This window comes from Podarcis raffonei, chromosome 1, assembly GCF_027172205.1.
Source record: "Podarcis raffonei isolate rPodRaf1 chromosome 1, rPodRaf1.pri, whole genome shotgun sequence".
NCBI lineage: Eukaryota > Metazoa > Chordata > Lepidosauria > Squamata > Lacertidae > Podarcis > Podarcis raffonei.
In genome coordinates this window covers 111536499-111554119 of record NC_070602.1, presented here as the reverse complement: position 1 = coordinate 111554119, position 17621 = coordinate 111536499, and the positions used below count along the sequence as shown (strand labels likewise).

Genomic DNA, 17621 nt, shown 5'->3' with positions numbered 1-17621 from the left:
TAATAAAACAACTTTATTATGATGATGGTCATTCTTCATACAGTATGGTTACTGACATAAGCACATACAAATGCAGTAAGACTAAAGAATGTAACCAATAAAAACAAAAACCAGAAATCAAAATGAGAATACAGAGGGGAGGGGAAAATCAGGAGAGAACTGAGAACCCAATGCCGCATACAATGATCACATATAAAAAGAAAAAGGTGAGTTAAATTAGTTCTCAATAAAGCCTCTCCATATATTTATCTGTGGAGCAGGGGCTTTAGTGGGCTGTGCAGATGAGTTTTTCCCAGTCGGATTTGTACATTTCATTTGTAAAGTGGGAATGGGTGATTTATTTATTTAAAGCCTTCCTTTCCTTCAAGGAGCTCCAGATAGCATGCACTGCCTTCCTCAACTCATTTTGCCCTCTCACCATCCTGTGAGCCAGGTTGGTTTCAGAGTTCTGATGGGCCCAGCATCACCCAGCCAGCCAGCTTCATGGTCGGGCATTCTCACCACCATACCACAACGGGTTCTGTCCCTGTTGTTTGTTTTGCATACAACAAGAGGGGGGGAAGTTTCAAGGACTTCAGTTCATGCCTTTGCCCCTCACTAATGAAAACAGACTTGCCTGGTAGTTCTCGCTGGGTACCACGCCACTAAGTGTGCTTTGATTTTGCCAGCTGAGCAGGCTTAGGGGGAAACTCACAGCGGAAAGAGATGTCCTTTTAACTCTTTACACTGCAAAAAGCACTCACCCTTGGGAAGGGGCGGTTCTTCGTTACTGCCCTCCCCCTGCGAGCGAGTATTGAAGCAATGTGTCACTGTGCTGCGGCCCCTGCCATTTCTGAAGACATAAAACCAAGCCCCTGATGGCTTGTGATAATTAAACTCCCATAACACTTTTCTTAAGAGCAGGAGTGTCAACCCTCACACTCTTGCCAAATTCCAAGTCAGGTAATTAAACACCCTCTCTATTAATTTCCCCCCTGTGGTGCCAACTGATTGCACTGTCCTCCTTTTTTTTGCTTCCCTTTTCTAAACTGTGCAGTGTGTCAAATTGGGATGCAGTATAAAAGCAATTACACTTTTTCTCCCCTTGTAATGGCTACCTTTCATTGGGAAACACATACCTGGCACCTCCTTTATATGGAGCACCTGAGAGGGTGTAAAATGTATTGTTTAAGCCCTAGTATTAAGTACTCTGAGATTTATTTATTTATTCAAAGTTCATGATATCGCTGCTTTCTTGGTTTAACAATATTAAAGCCCTGACCATTTGGTGAAATGCCACTCCCACTGAACTTCATCAGTAACAAAACTTTGGGCAGTATTTTGCCTTTCCAGGATGCTATAGAATGTAGATAATTCGTCTTTGGTTGCTGAAATTTCCAGATAAACATTGTGAATATCTGAAAACAGACTTACACTTACCCATTTCAGAGAACAGACACCAGGGGATTCTGTCAAGGTGGCTGCCCGTATTTGCTGTTGTAGCTATGCTTTTGGACCTTCCCCAAATTCAGCTGACTAAATGCTGATATTCACCAAAATTTGGAAATTAGGATTTAACTCCAACATATACTGCAGTGCAATTTTCTAGGCTCAGCATATCTCCAGTTTGCATCCATTTCATATGTCTTTGCTCATAGGACACTTCCACCCAAAGACATCTTATTAAGCATTTCCCCCCCTCCCACAAAATATGCATTTTTCCTACACGTTTACCCCAGGATACACATTTTATACACATTTTCACATTTTAAATACACATTGAAACATGGATTATTGTATGTATTTTGGTATATTTTTGAGTCAAGAAATGTATTGCTAAATTCAGAAAAGTGGAAAAACTGAAGGACACCTGTGTTCCAATCCACATATTAGTCTGAGAAGTACAAATCAGGCTGGTTCACTTCAAATATGTCAACAGAATATTCCTACTTGCAAGTAAGTCCCAGAGAGCTCAATGGACCTTACTCTCCAGTAGTGTATTTACACTACGACCTATAGAAGCAAATGATAAGATTTTTAGTAATGCTTCAGTAAATATTTCAGCTCATACCGCACCCCCAAATAGGATCTTTTGCATGACATAATTGTTCACCAGATAACATTCAGTTCAGCCCTCATCTTTATCTCCCGTTCACACAGAATCTCAGCCCCTAACAGTTAAATGAGATCATTGATGCAACATAGTTGTGTTGTATCAATGAAGAAAATTAACTGTTAGGGCCTGATATTCTGTGCAAATGGGAGATAAAGATTAGAGGGAGATGGCAATTTGCTTGCCATGCGAGAAGATAGAATTTAAAGAATCCCAACTATGCTTTTCTTTACAGACATCATTTTTATAGACAGTTGCTTTTAAGCATGTGTTTGCATATATTAATTTTGCAACAGATACTTTATATAATAGTAAATTGTGGAATAGTGTTTAAAATGGTGAAAACACTACTAGATTATGAGACTCTCTGAGAGAATATGTTCAAACTGGTTTTTTTTAATGAAAAAAAATGAACAAATTCCTATGCCCCACAAATAACCCAGAGATGCATTTTAAATAAAAGCACACATTTTACTCATGTAAAAACATGCTGATTCCCAGACCGTCCGTGGGCCAGATTTAGAAGGCGATTGGGCTGGATCCAGCCCCCAGGGCCTTAGTTTGCCTGCCCATGACTTAGGGCTTATGGTGGCCTGTAGTTAGGATACTATGTAGAGACTTCTGTTGACCCCATCTGAAAAGGAGTGGCACAGTACTGGAAAAGGTACTGAAGATAGCAAACAAATGACCCTAGGCCCAGGGGTTGAAGCACTTTCATATAAGAGGGAGGAGAGAGAGGGAGGTGGGAAGCACAGTTACAGTAGTGGCCAAAACTATAGAAACCTTTTGGGAAAAGTGTATTTCTGAGGTTTGATTGGCTCTCGAAACACTCATGCTCATTGGCTACATTCGAATGAAGGAAAGCTACTGCATATCAACCTAATCAAGTTGTGCTTCCTTTTTCTGGTTATTTGGCTATACCTTTTGATGGAATACAGATAATTGAACAAACTTCGTTGCATTACATTTTTTCATTAAATCATCTTTCCATTGAGATATAATTTTATGGTATTACTCAAAAAAAAAGTGGTGTTATGAGCCACTGGTGTAAGTTTCTCCACTGAAGCATCTCTAGTCATATTTCTCCCAACAGTTTATGCCTCGGCACCATGAACTTGACTGCAGGGTTATGCATACATGTTGCAGGCAATAATAACTGAGGCAGCAAAAAGGTTGGGCTCCGAATTGTGGGGGTGGGTGTCATCTCCCTTGGAGGAACTCTATGAATTCTTCAGTAAACTGGATTAGATATTTTCCTAGTCTGATGTCCTTTGGGATCTCCTCATTAAGAAATGTAGAGAGATGGGGCCCTGGGATTAAATCAGAGGAGGTTTCCTATATTAACCAAAGTGTCTCTCCTCACAACTGTAGTTTCCCAGTTCCTGTGTAGACATTACCAAAGTCTACCTTTTTTAAAACTTGTAAACTATTTAATGGCAATGGTGGCGGGGGGAGAGTGCCCCTCGCAAGCATTTCTGGAAACCTTAAGGGAGAAATGAGTCACCCGCTACCTTGCAGAGACAATGTTCCCTGAATGGGGTATTAGGTTCATTTTGCTGACTGTAGCTGCTGCTCCACTGCCTTCTAGCTTCTCAAGGACACGGAATAGCTCTCAAGCACTTTATTTTTAAAAGGGAGGGGGAATAGAGTTTGTTCAAAGCGGACGATCTTGTGTTTCTTACATTTCCTGGCTGAATCTTCTGCAGACTTTTTGTCTTGGTGTAAGGTGCCTGTTGTTGTAATAGAGATTCCAGTGTGTTCTCTGGCTTTCACCAATAGCAGGTAACAATGGTTCTTTACAAAGGGAATGTAAACTGATAAACATAGTTGAGACCTACCTAGGTGTCAGTGTTTTAACAGCAATGACAAATGCTATTGTCCCTCAAACTTCCCTGGGAGGCATATAGGTCCACTTCCACATATATATATATAGTTTTAATAAACCTATTTATAGACCACCCTCCTACAAAATACCAAGGCATTATACAACTAATTTTACAAGTACAACAAATCATTAAATACAATGAAAACAATACAAAGCAATCACAGAAATGACTGGCTCATCTCAAAATAGTTTCAACAACTGAACAGGCCTGGTAGCATTTTCTTAAAAAGTCTTCAAGAGATGTTGGGAAATTAGCAGCAAGGATGCCTGCCAAATCTCTCCTCCAGAACATGAGACTGGCAACACTAAATGCCCGACTTCTAGTAGACGCAAGTTAGGCTCCTGAAACAAGTGGGGAAACTTAAAGCACTCCTGTGGCTCATCTCAGCAATTGAGGTGGGATTATAAGGCCTCAGGTGATCCTCAAGGTATCCTGAACCCAAGTTGATCAGAACTTTGCATATTAATACAAGAACCTTCAACCTGACCCAATAGAAATGCAGATGTTTTTGCACAGCTGTCACATGCTGTCAGCCACTTGCTCCATCAGCACTGCAGCTGCTGTGTTCTGCCCTAACTGAAGCTTTTGGATCAGGCCCAAGGGCAGCCCCACATAGAGTATGTTTGCAGTAATCCAGACTTTGCACAACTCTGTTTTGGTAGCAGCAGGGCTGCTTCAAAATAGTTTTGGTAAGACTAGCAACCTTTTTAGGGAAGTTTGCACATTATCACCTGGTTGAGATTACTTAGGACAAAATCTGAAGCAAATTTGGTGGGTCATTCTCAGGCAAAGTACCTGAGGTATTGTGAAACAAACTCTTTATTATTATTATTTGTTTGGAATGTGTGTGTCTTTCTCTCATCCTTACTTGATACCTGTCTGTCATAGCTAATTAATCAATTAATATTCTTAAAAGGGAAGGGAAAGTATGTTAGAAGAATGATAACCACAAGTTAGTCCTAGGGATCAGCTAGCATTTAGCTAGCAAGTGTGGTGAGATACTTTTAAAAGATCAAGATGACTTCTGAGGCACATGGACCTCTCTGTGAAGCGGAATGGACAACATATGTGCTTAACATCCACACGCTAACACATTTGTCCTTCCTTGCAAACCATCTGCTTTGGCATGAAAATTACATAGATCTGCACTTTATTTTTGATGTGAAGCAAAGGCCAGCTCTTGGGAAAAGAAGACAGCCAATCTTCTCTGCCCAAGGGGGGTGGGGTGGGTCACACTTGTCTAAGAAATCGTCCTTTTGAAGATTCAAATGTCTTTGTTTTTTTAAAGTGAGGGTCACCTTAAAGAGCAACTATAAAGCAACAGCAGCAGCCCTAAATCCTTAAACCTAAGCTGCTTACATGCCTATATCTTCAGAAATGAGACAGAGGAGACATAAAGGCTACCCCCAGGTCACATATATCAGTACTGCAATTAGCCAAGTGGATTTCCTCCACAATTCAGTGCGAGAAAGGAAGATGGATTTTTAATCACCATACTTAACACAGGAGTCACATATCTCATTTTGGCAAAAATACAGCCGATTTGAAGTACATTGCCAGTGAGATGGTGGGGTGTGTGTAGAGACAGGCCAACATACTGTCCTGTTAACAATATTCTTTTAATCAGGCTGCTAAAACAATAGGATAGATATGGTGGAGATGATTCCTTTTCCTCTCTGTAGACCTGGTTCTTAGTATTCCCAGACATTATACAATAGTCATCCATCCACATGTCATTATGCATAATGAATGCATTTGATTTCCAAAGAGATGCTGTGCAGGTAATAAAATAAAATACTTGTCCATGTTTGGACACCAGTGAAACAGAGTTCAATGGGTGTGTTTGTGTGTTTTACTCTCATATTTTTTTCAAGTAGGAAATAATCCGGCACATAATTGTCTGTCCTTTTGATGTAAAAGTGCTTCTCAGCCCAATCCACTGAGCTCAGGGTAAGTGCACTTAGGATTGCAGTCTATGTCTGGCAGAATCTAGTTCATAATTAAAGGGGGGGAGGAGAGTTGTGGAAATTGGTTAGAACCAAACAATGAAAAGAATGTACAGTGGTACCGTGGTACTCGAATGGCTTGGCTCCCAAACAAATTGGCTCCTGAATGCCACAAACCTGGAAGTAAGTGTTATGGTTTGCGAACGTTTTTCAGAAGCCAAATGTCTGATGCAGCTTCTGTGGCTTCCAATTGAGTACAAGAAGCTCCAGCAGCCAATCGGAAGCCACACCTTGGTTTTTGAATGGTTTTGGGAGTCAAACGATCTCCCGGAATGGATTAAGTTCAAGAACCAAGGTACCACTGTACTTCTTTGTGTAATAGACAACATAACAATTTTATTACACAGAATGCTTTTAAAAAGGTTCAGCAAATTCACGGATGGTGTCATAACAGCTGAGAAGGAACCTCTTTGTCTAGAGCCAATATATCTCTGATTACCAGATAGTGTAGAATGGCTATCGCCACCAAGGTCTATATGATGAGGCCTCAGAACTGGCTTCTGTTGGAAATAGAGAGGTAGATAGTGCAGATATTTAGCTAGATGTTAAGAACTTCAGATCCTGGATCAGGGGTAAGAAAAGACCAGCAGCCTCAAAAGGGCCTGATACAGTCAGCAATCTTCAGCATATACTGTAGGAGGCTGACCACTGGATAACTGTTCTGATTTAAGCCTGAAGGCAGCTATATTAGTCATTTTGGTGGGTTAAATATTGCTTGTGCCAGAAGGTAATCATCTATGTGTCTTGACTGTGCTTGGAAAAAGCTCTCACGTATTTGCTATTGGACAAGATTTGAAATGGGAGGCCAATGCGATACAGAAATGGAATTGAAATGTCAAGTGAAATTTGAAGTAAAGAGAGAAAAATGACTCCCAACTTGTCTTTAATTTTCTTGGTTGAGGAAAGCTCTTCAAGGTGTTACTGCAAATTTATCTTTATAATTAGAAAGCTTGTTCCGTTTCCTGGAGAAGCCAGTGAGTGCTTTACCACTGACTTCAGCGAAGGCAGACTGGAGCCCCTTAAAATCATTAAAAATAATTACCCTCCAACTCCAAGGCAATTGCCACATGTAGCAATTTTTACAGATAAACAAATGGCCTCAAGCTTTATGATCTTTTGATTATGAATTTAAATAAATCTGAAAGCTAGGATGCTAATTCCAGTTTTACGGTGTTTCCTTTGGCCCTCCCATCACTAATATTTATGAGGTGCTCTTGGGAGTTTTTGCTGAAGCTAACAGAAATATCCTAAAGCTCTGCAATTTGGCCAGACTGCAGTTATACACATTGCTCCTTTTCCAGCTATCATGGTGAAATATTCAGCATGCTCTCCTCAGCTATTTTGTTCACATGAAATGGATCAGCTTTGGTTGGACTTTTCAATAGGAATTGGGTTGGGTGTAGAGCAGAGCTCAGTCCCAGGTGTTGTGATGCAATTTGGCAACCTGGTGCCCTCCATATGTTGTTGAAGTCTAACTCACATCAACCCCAAACAGCATAGCTGATGATAAGAGGTGATAATCAGGTAAGGAATAGTTGAGGTAAGATATATGAAAGCCAACCTCAAATCATTTGAAACCCTTGTACATAAGCCCATTAATTAAAAGCAGGTGGAGACAAGCAAACAGATTCAATGTCTACTCAAAGGCAGATGAATGTAGCACAACATAGCAGTAATCATTTCAGTTTTTGGAAGAATTACATGCATGCATCTGGCAGCAAAAATGAGGGAAGTACCAAAAAACACAATAGCCATGTTTACACAAGATTCCCCATTCAACAACAGATAGATTTGTGGAGATCTGCTTCCCCATGTGTATGCACACTAACTGGATAAGGACAAAAGAATGGCAAAATGCTTAAAATATAGTAGAGTCCTTTTGATAGTCATAGTTTGGGAATACTTTCAAGTATTCATTGAGTCAAATGTTGTGTCAAGGCTGTAATCCAATGCAGACTCACAAGAATGTAAGTTCCTGCTGAACTTGGTGTGATTTACATCTGGGTAAACATATTATATAGGATTGCATTGTACTTATTTTTTATTCTTTAGCACCACTATGATTCTCAAAACCATTTACTAATAGTAAACACAGTATGATTTGCATATTGTTTGGGAAAGGGCAAATTAGAAAGTTTGCCTTTAAATGTAATTTGAATTTCTTCCCCATCCTAATTGTGATATAGTTATTGGCTAAAAGGGAAGCCCAAACATATTGAAACATGTTTTAGTTTATAGTGCATTCAGAAATATACACATGATAACGTACAAATTTAAATATGCAATTAAATATGTGTTGTTCTGTGGATTTTTTTAAATAAAAAAATAATCTTGCAATTTTGTGCAAAAAACAGGAGAGAATAATTCACTTATGAATGAACATATGTGAAATTGATAAAGAACAGAAGCAGACCAATTTAGTAATGCTTTTGATTCTCTTCTAGGTTAGTATATGTATAATTAGTATCCAATGCAAAATGAATATGCTAAATTAATTTCGTACCGCATTCAGTTGTACTCTCATCAGTTCTATTGAGGTTCTTGTATCATAGCCATTATTACAGTATTTGAGCATGGCATTAAATAAGATTTCAATATGCAATTTGAACTGATTAGCTTTAAAAAATTGAGTTATGTTAATCAGCCCAAACTAATATGCAGTATACGAACCCATGCTTCTTGCTAATTGCAACAGGAATACATTGCTGCAATGCAAGAATAGCAGAGAAATCGCTCATTGTGAGCTGTGGGTTTAAAATAACCCATTAGTTGGATTACCCCATTCCAGATTTGATTGCAATTTTAGCATAGCAATAGTAGACAAAGGAATCAATTAGCAGAAGATGTAAACTTATCTAAATCAACATTGGACTGCACAGAGTTGGTCTATATCACTGCTTTGGGCAAGTATGCATGGTCTAAAAATTTTCATTACAGATGGCCTCTCGCACCCCCATTTCCACATGCCTCTTTTCTTCCTTTATGCTCATCCTACCTCATAGGGCACCTCCAAATTATCAGTTTATTGCGCATTCATCCCAATTTGTTTGCAGGGAGGTTAGAGCACATTGTGTCAAAACTAGTGTTATCCCACCATTTCCAGGGTGTTTTCCTGCCCTTTTCTTTATCACAGGGAGTTTTAGGGAAGCAGGTTTTCTTGCACAAAGACCTCCGAATTAACGAGAATACCACAACTTGAATTTGCCAGAATGTGACTGAATTCCAGTCAAAATAGCAACAATCTGGAAGCATCCTTGCTCTGCATCCTTTTCCCCATCCACTTTGCCTCTGGAAGGAGGAAGGAGAATGATACCCCTTGGCCACCATTGCACCAAGCCTTTTCTCCTGTCTTATTTCTGTCCCACTTACTGCCCACAGCTCCAGTCACCAAAACTTGTGAAGTTTCTATTTCATCCAGCTGACCAGATTCCACATCCAGATTCATCCAGATACCACATAAAAAATTCTCTTTTGCTCTTCTTGCTGACACTTTTACTCTGATACATTAGAAGGTCACTCCAGATGCTAAGTGAACATGTGGATTGGATTGAGGCATGAGATTGCATCAACTGTCCATAGTGGTAGAATTCCTGCTCCATGATTGCAGTCATGGGATTTTTGTCTATCACATGACGATGTGTTGTTTGACTCCACAAAGTGGAAAGTGACGGAGACAGGATGTTTGTGTTACTGAGTTCTGTGAAGTGGAACTATTGTTCTTTGTTTTTTTCTCTTTGCTGTCTGATACTAGAAAGAGGGGGCCATGTTGCAGTGCTCCGTGTGTGTTTATATGTAAATAAAGTAGATTAGCCAAAATGCTGAGTTGCTGAGGTCTGTTATGCAAGCTGCAAAGACTCTGAGGACCCCTAAGTGTGCTGATGTCTGTTGGCATCAGTCGTTGTGATGTTTGAGCAGAAGAAAGCTTTTGAAGCTCCTGAATGAACAACCAGGAGGGAGGGAACATACCAGTCAGGCATGTGCCTTATGACCAGGGGTCAGCAACCTTTTTCAGCCATTGGCCGGTCCACCGTCCCTAAGACCATGTGGTGGGCCGCACTATATTTTTTTTTGGGGGGGGGTAGAATGAACAAATTCCTATGCCCCACAAATAACCCAGAGATGCATTTTAAATAAAAGGACACATTCTACTCATATAAAAACATGCTGATTCCCGGACCATCCACGAGCCAGATTGAGAAGGTGATTGGGCCGCATCCGGCCCCCGGGCCTTAGGTTGCCTACCCCTGCTTATGACCAATGTCAGCCAATGACTTCCCTCAGCTCTATAAGGTCTTTTTGCCTATCACTGTATAAATTCTTCCTTCCTTTTTAAAGCTACCCAAATGCTATCCCTGGTTGTTGTTGTTTTAGCTTATAGTGATGGGGGAGAGGGATAGAGACAGAGGCCCTCACTCCCCACCCCATTGGTGACAATACTTGTTTTCTTTGCTGCCAGACTTGGACAGGGTGCAATGAGTCATCCTAGATTAATGTTAATAAAACTTCAGGACATCCAGATTCTGTCATGAGCTCAATCTCTAAATTTGGCCGTTCCTGAGCAGGAATGGGTTTACTTCATTATGCTATGTCTAGACCTGACTGTTTCATTACTGGTGTGCCACTGGGGTTTGAAAAAAAGCTGCCTCCAGCCCCAGGTGGTGCCACAGAAATCAGGTGGGTGCCATCTGGTGATAAAAGAGTGTCAAAATAATTGATTTTTGAAAGGGAGTGAAAATTCTTTCCCTATTGTGTGTTCAGATGTGTATGTTATTTAAGGCAGCAGTCTGTAGCTGCTTAAAGGGCTATTATGTTAAAATAAATCTCAGGGAGATAAAGTCATAAGAAGAAAGTAAAATGTGAAAGGTAAAAGCCAGGTGGGGGAGGCATGCAAGCAGTCTTTGAATAGTTTCAGTAGACTCATTTTACTTTTCATTCTGCCTCCAAAACAAATCTGCTGTCTATGACCTCTTCATGAGGAATGCACTCATGTATTCAAGAAGCCTACAAAACTCTTGTCATTTTAGGATTTAGGATCAATCTTTTTTAATATTGTGCATGGTCACAACACAGCATGCCCTGGAACTATCTCCTACAAAATCTGCTTGATGCTCCCTGGAAACATAAGAAGTTGCCTTCTACTAAGCTAGATCATTTGTCTGTCTAGCTTGCTCTTGTCTATACCAGGAGTAGCTACCACAATGCCCTTCAATTCCCATCAGTCCCACCTAGCATGTGCAATGGTCAGGAATAATGAAAGATGTAATCCACCCACATCTGGAGAGAATGGTCTACACTGACCGGCAACAGATTTCTGGTGTTTTAGACACTACCCAGGAGATGCCACACACCAAACCTGGGACTTTTTGCATGCAAAGCAAGTGCCCTTCCCCTTATGCTTCCTTCAAAGACCTTCTCAGATTCCACCTTTTCTACCTACTCCCCCAAGTTCCCATGCTCTAATGCAGAAGTGGCTAATCTCCAGCCATGGGGCCCAAAGACTCCACTAATTTTGGCAGCTGTGGAGCAAAGAAATTAGCACCAGGGTAGATGGACATGGTTAAATCTCTCCACCCAGCCCAGGCCCTGTTGAGAATACAGTTGTCCCTTTCCTACTTTCCTATCCCTGATAGGGATGCAAATTGCCTCCTATCTGCACAGTAGAACAGAAGTGACTAAAGTTACAGTAGAACAGAAGTGACTAAAGTCTGTAACCAGACCTAAGTACTAGGCCAGCCCAAGACATTTTACTGTCTAGAGCAGCCTTTCTCAACCTGTGGGTCCCCAGATGTTGTTGAACTACAACTCCCGTCACCCCTAGCTAGCAATGCCAGAGCTCAGGGATGATGGGAGTCATAGTCCAACAACATCTGGGGACCCACAGGTTGAGAACCACTGGTCTAGAGGGAAAGAAAAGACATTGTCCCCTCCAGTGGTGCCAACTTCTCAAGTTGATTGAGAGGGGCCAACACAATATCCTGATATCGCACAACATCATGAGGAGCCAGGGGGTGGAGTCAAATGCCATCTGAATTTTGAGGGGGCCTGACTGGCACCTATGGTCTCTTCCTACTCCATGTAAAAAAACCTGACCAGACTGGTAGTTGAATCTTACTGGTAGTATGACTATCTTATGCTATCTTAGGAGGTGCAGGCCAGACCATGTAGCACACATTGCCCTGTCTCCAATACTGCATCACTCTTCATAATGGCATGGCTGTCATTTGAATAAAAGGTGCTGGCAATCAGAGTTGGGGGACACAAGGAAAGCGCTCCTGGTGTAGACCAGTGGCCCATTGAGTCCAGCATTCTGTTCTCACAGTAGCCAACCAGAGGCTTATGGGAAGCCTGAAAGCAGGGTTTGATCCCAATGACACTCTTTCCCATTTGAGATTCCCAGAAACTGGCATCTAGAGGCATGCCTGTTCTGGCTTCCCATGGGAATCGGGTTGGCCACTGAGAAAACAGCTTGTTGGACAGCAAGCCTTTGGCTTGATCCAACAGGACCCTGATGTTCTCATTCTACATGTAACTGAAATAATAGCCCATCTTCCCCCATTTACCACCTGCCTCTGCTTTCCTCCACAGCTTCCCCTGTTTCATATTCTAGATACATAAGCCCCTTAAGGCAGGAACTTTTCTTCCTCTGTCATAAAGGAATCTAAAATGCATTGTGAGTCCCCGTCTAGTCTCCAGGAATGAAGCTAATGTGTTTCTCAGTATCTTTTTTTTTTATTAATGTATGGGTTTTCCACATTTTAATGCCATTTTATGCTTTGTTACATGTCCTTAAACAGCTCTTCCATTTGCAAGCTAGTAAAAAAGAAGGTAAGAATGTGAAAGAAGCACTTAATCCCAAACTTAAACAGGCTATTTTCTGTGGGTGTAGTCTTAGGCAGACCTAGTCTCCGATTTGTAAGTGTAGTTTGGCAGCAGAATATATATTTGTATATATATGCAAATTTGTAAGAATTCTGCTTACCTTTAACCGTAACACTGTGTTGCTCATGGCACCATCCCGCCGCTCCTGGAGACCCAACAGCTGGGTACCACAGCCAGTGGAAGACACAGCAGTCTCTTTCACCAACTGGAGAATTTTGAATTTGGTTTGCCTGCAAACTGATCAACAGCAGATGGATCCAGAGATTGGCACACTGAGGGAGTGGAGCTACAGAGCTGACTGAGTCCCTTGGGGACTTCATTCAGGTCCACTCCCACTTGTCACCTCAGTCATCAGATCTTCCACCAAACCCTCCCTGGAGTTCGGCTACCCATCACTGGCGGTAGTGTGCGTTTTGACCTTGTCCACAGAACGGACACTGACTGTTTCCCTGGTGGGCATTGGTTGAGAACCATCGCTCTCCACCTCCTTCCCGGCAGCTGGACCCACAGTCGCCAGCTGATGGGAAGCTCCCCCCACCCGGTGCAGCCATGGGGGCATGACTGCCTAGCCAGAAAGCCAGGTTTTTAAAAATAGTTTCACCAGTTTAAGTCTGTGGTGTGGATGTTCCTGATGTCCCAATCTGCACAGACATGAGAAGAATATCTTTAATACCAACCGAGGGGGTTGCAACTGCTACCATCAATCCTCAAAGAAGATAAGAGCTGGGTCTTATGAAATGGAGCCTCAGTAACCTAGCATTCTGTATTATAGTGCAGGCTATCAAATATCCCAAAGTCTTGTCCAAAATGCCTAAGTTTCATTGTTTCTAGCTTGCAACAGACGGCAATGTTTTTCGCAAGCTCCACCTGGGGAATACTTACAGCAGAGGTCATGATTATTTTAACTTCCAAATCATTTATTTGTACCCATCAAGGGTTCCCTGAAAAGCCACGCAGAGCTACTGAAGTGACAAGTAATACCCATTAACCCACGAGTGTAATATTTCACTCTGCTGTTTCTCGGCATCTTTTTAAGGTTTATGACAGCATCTGAAGAGACAGATGGCACGGCGCTAGTATCACTCAAAATGAGAAAGGGAGTACACCAAACTACTAAAGGGTGAATAAATTAGGCTCATGCAAATGTGCTTCACAAAGGCTGCAGTTTAAGGGAAAGGAAAGGAAATGGAGAGGAGAGGAGGACTCCTGAACAGCGGTGTGCTTACTAGGTGCTTGCTTGGGAAGAGCTGTAGACCAGCATGCAGAAAGCTCCAGGTATCTCCAACTAGGTCTGGGAGACCCTCTGCAGAGCCACTGTCTGTCAGACAAGACTCCGTTTGACAGATCACTGGTGTGACAACTTGGCACAACACAGGTTCCTATGTGCCATTATAAATCTATGTGTCATTATAAATAATAGACTTAAATCAGATTTATGAAGAATTGTGTAGATGTGCGTTTGTGGAAGCACAGAGCACAGGAAGTGGCAATGTTAGGCAAATTAGGACTATAGTGGATGGTCAGGAGTGAAAGGTAGAACTCAGAGCGAGTTGCTGAGGATCTTTCTCTAAACTACAGAAGAAACAGAAGGGTTGTATTGGTTTGTTTTCCAGCCCCTAAATTCAGCTACCAAAACAGCCCTTTTCTAAGGCCTTTGATAGATATTAACTCCTAGACTAGCTTTTAAGATGTAGTCAACTATGTGAATGGCTGCCATTTTTATTTGCTTGCCTGCTCATGTTTTCTGATATTATTGTGAAGAATGATGCTGTTGTAATTGTTCTCAATTTGGTTTTTTGGTGTTTTTTTACCCCACCCTGGGATCACTTGTGAATAAGACCAGCTTAGAAATATTTAAAATAAATGAATAATACAAATGATCAGATGGATGAAAGTTGAAAACTCCTTTTGCAAACACCCTTGTTTATTTCAACATATACCTTAAAATACTAAGCCTAGGTTTTTTTGAGTGCAGATGTGCCAAAGCAGTTGGAAGTAATTCTGAGGCAACACAGTGGGGCAAGGACAGGGGCACCATTGCTATCCATAGTGTAAATATTTGTTTTGAAGATTTTCCTTAATAAAGTTGTGTAGCATTTGATTGTCTCATCTGTCCATTTTAACCACTATGGTAGAATGTATTTACCTTTCAAGATTGAAAATGTAATTGGTTAGATTTTTTGGGTTGTTGTTTGGATTAGGGTCAGATTGGAAAGGCTGAACTTTGATTAGCTTAATAAGCTTGTCTGTATAACAAAAGAAGACCCCAATTTTACTGCATCCCCCCAAAAAACCCCAACATACATACAAAGAGCCTCTCTATATGTCTGTACCATCATAGAGGAAACCTCAAACTGTTTCCATAGCCACTCCTCAGATTAGGAATGGGGAACTAATTCAATTCAGTTCACATTTAAAGGTGAACTTGCCAAATTTGCACTTTCGGAAACAATATGCAAACCAACTTACAATGCACACTTCTCTATCTATTGCAACGCAATTCTCCAACCAAGTAATGTGTACAGAGATGCATATACTGGGGTAAAGTGTACATGCATTAGTGAAAACGTCACAAAAAAGCGTTACATTGAGGACAATTGCTTTGCAAATAATGTATATTAGGCCAAATTATACCCCCCTAAAGTATCTATTTACACTAAAATTCTGATTAATTTTCATTAAAACTTTTTTTAATAAAAAAACCACTAACTGGTGTGGAACAGTAGAGAACTGAACTGAAAATTTGGAACAACTCAGTTAAAACACTAAAAAAAAAAAATGAAGGCTATAAAATTTTTTTTGAAGCAATTTAAAAGAAGAAGCCCTCTCTGCTGAGCAGCAGCAGCAGTCCTTATAAAACCTGGCCACACCCTGGACCAGGTAGATAGAGGCAGTAGCAGGGCCCTCAGGCTCTCAGCAGCATGGATGGTGGTTCCTTTGTCCATCCACCCTCTAACTCCCAACCGCAGATCCCAGGTTTCAAAGTGGTAGTTTAATTTGTGTCTTTGGTCTCTGTCTCAGCTTGGTCTGAGGGAAGTCTGCCTGTTCCTTGCCAGAATGGAATCCATCCCGCTGGGCATGCAGAAGCATGCTGCCTTCTCATCTATAATTTTGAAACCTGTGATTTTAGGATTTATATCAAGAGTTTCTTTCTTTTTTATTTCAAGGCAGCTAGTTCCCTACTTGCTTTATATTGAATGCTTTGGATAAATATCTTAGGGCACTTCTTGGTGAGCACTTCCTTGAACATTCACCTTGGTTTTGAGGTAGATTAGATGACATTGACTGTTTAAGTGAGCATTCATTCCAAATTGTCTGTAGGGAGGCTAGATGACGGTGCATCAAAACAGGAGTTGCCTGTGCTTTCCAGAACAATCTTTTTTGGGAAGCAAGTCTGTTGTTCTCCCAATCAGCTATAAGCGTGTGACCTGAATTTGCTGGTATGTGATTGAATTCCACCTAAAAATATTGCCATTATGGAAGACTTATAGCTGAGTAACAAGAAGGGCCAGTCCAAGACATTTGGTGCTTGAAATGAACCACAAAAATGTACCTTCCCTCCTCATCGATAAATAAATAAATTTAGAGATAGTAGTATTGGGTCATTTACTTAAACAAAACCATTTTGCTACCAAAACAATACACAAGCAATCATGAAGGACTAGCAATTGAACAAAATGCCATCATAGCTATGCTAAATTTGGGGGCTACTCTCAGTTTGTATAAATGCATAAATCAGAGGGTTTAGTGAGAACTGAAAACAATGGCTTCTTAAATTATTTTGCAATATTTTCTCTCTTTTGGCATTTAATGTTTCTCTCCTCCCCATTTTCCCCTGACCCTGCTTTCAATTGTTCCTAATAGAGACTTAAGGAGCTGAAACAGAGGGAGTTTGCCCGAAATGTAGCTTCCAAATCAAGAAAAGATGAAAGGAAGCAAGAAAAAGCCCTTCAACGCTTACACAAGTTAGCTGAACTGAGAAAAGAAGCTGTGTGGTGAGTGAAAAGTTATTGAAAGGTAAAAAGTACAGGGAAAGGGGGAAGAATATTCCAGATGACATGATGTGGCAGAATGCCCCATGACTATTAAGATCTCAAACCAGAACAAAGTAGCTATATATTTTTGGCACTCTCTGAACTGTATGTTGCAATTAGATGTGGCACCATGCAAAGAAATAAATGTTTTAACATTACTTTTTCAACAGAGCTAAAATGACAAGTATTTGAGTTAAAAACATGTCCTATATATATTTAATAAATCAGGCTTAGCAGTAGAAAACATTAGAAAACTAGGTCAGTCATTTGAATTTTGACAGGACACCACTGATGAGGAAAGGAATACACTGGCTTTCTGCTAGTCTGCGCAATATTGCACAACCCAGTTCAATTCTGTAGTATTCATTCTGAAATTTGGGTCCTATTCTGCTTTAAGCAGTTTATTGATAGCAAATGCCACATTGATCACAAAGGTTGCTGATTCAGGGACTTCACACACCAGCAACTGAGGAAGTGGAATAATAGTGCTGTAGCCAATTCTGCCATTCTGCTTGTACAATAGAGTTCCATTTGCACAACAAGACTTCTCTTTCATCGACTCTCACCTGCACACATAAAAATGTAAGCAGAGACCTGCTGGATCAGGCCCAAGGCCCATCTAGTCCAGCATCCTGTTCTCACAGTGGCCAACTAGATGCCCATAGCGGGCACCTTCCAGTGCAGGGTTTTGTTTTGATTTGATTTGCCGGGAGGCACAGGGACA

The 17621-nt window shown here is 41.0% G+C and overlaps 1 protein-coding gene across 1 annotated transcript in view; it reads left to right on the top strand.

The window, feature by feature from the left end:
• The window catches only part of ZNF804A (zinc finger protein 804A), a 204301-nt gene that overhangs the window by 175920 nt on the left and 10760 nt on the right, over positions 1-17621 (top strand). The window contains exon 3 of the mRNA XM_053409279.1: positions 16728-16858. Within this exon, the coding sequence (XP_053265254.1) occupies positions 16728-16858 (131 nt within the window). The remainder of the gene's footprint in view (positions 1-16727; positions 16859-17621) is intronic.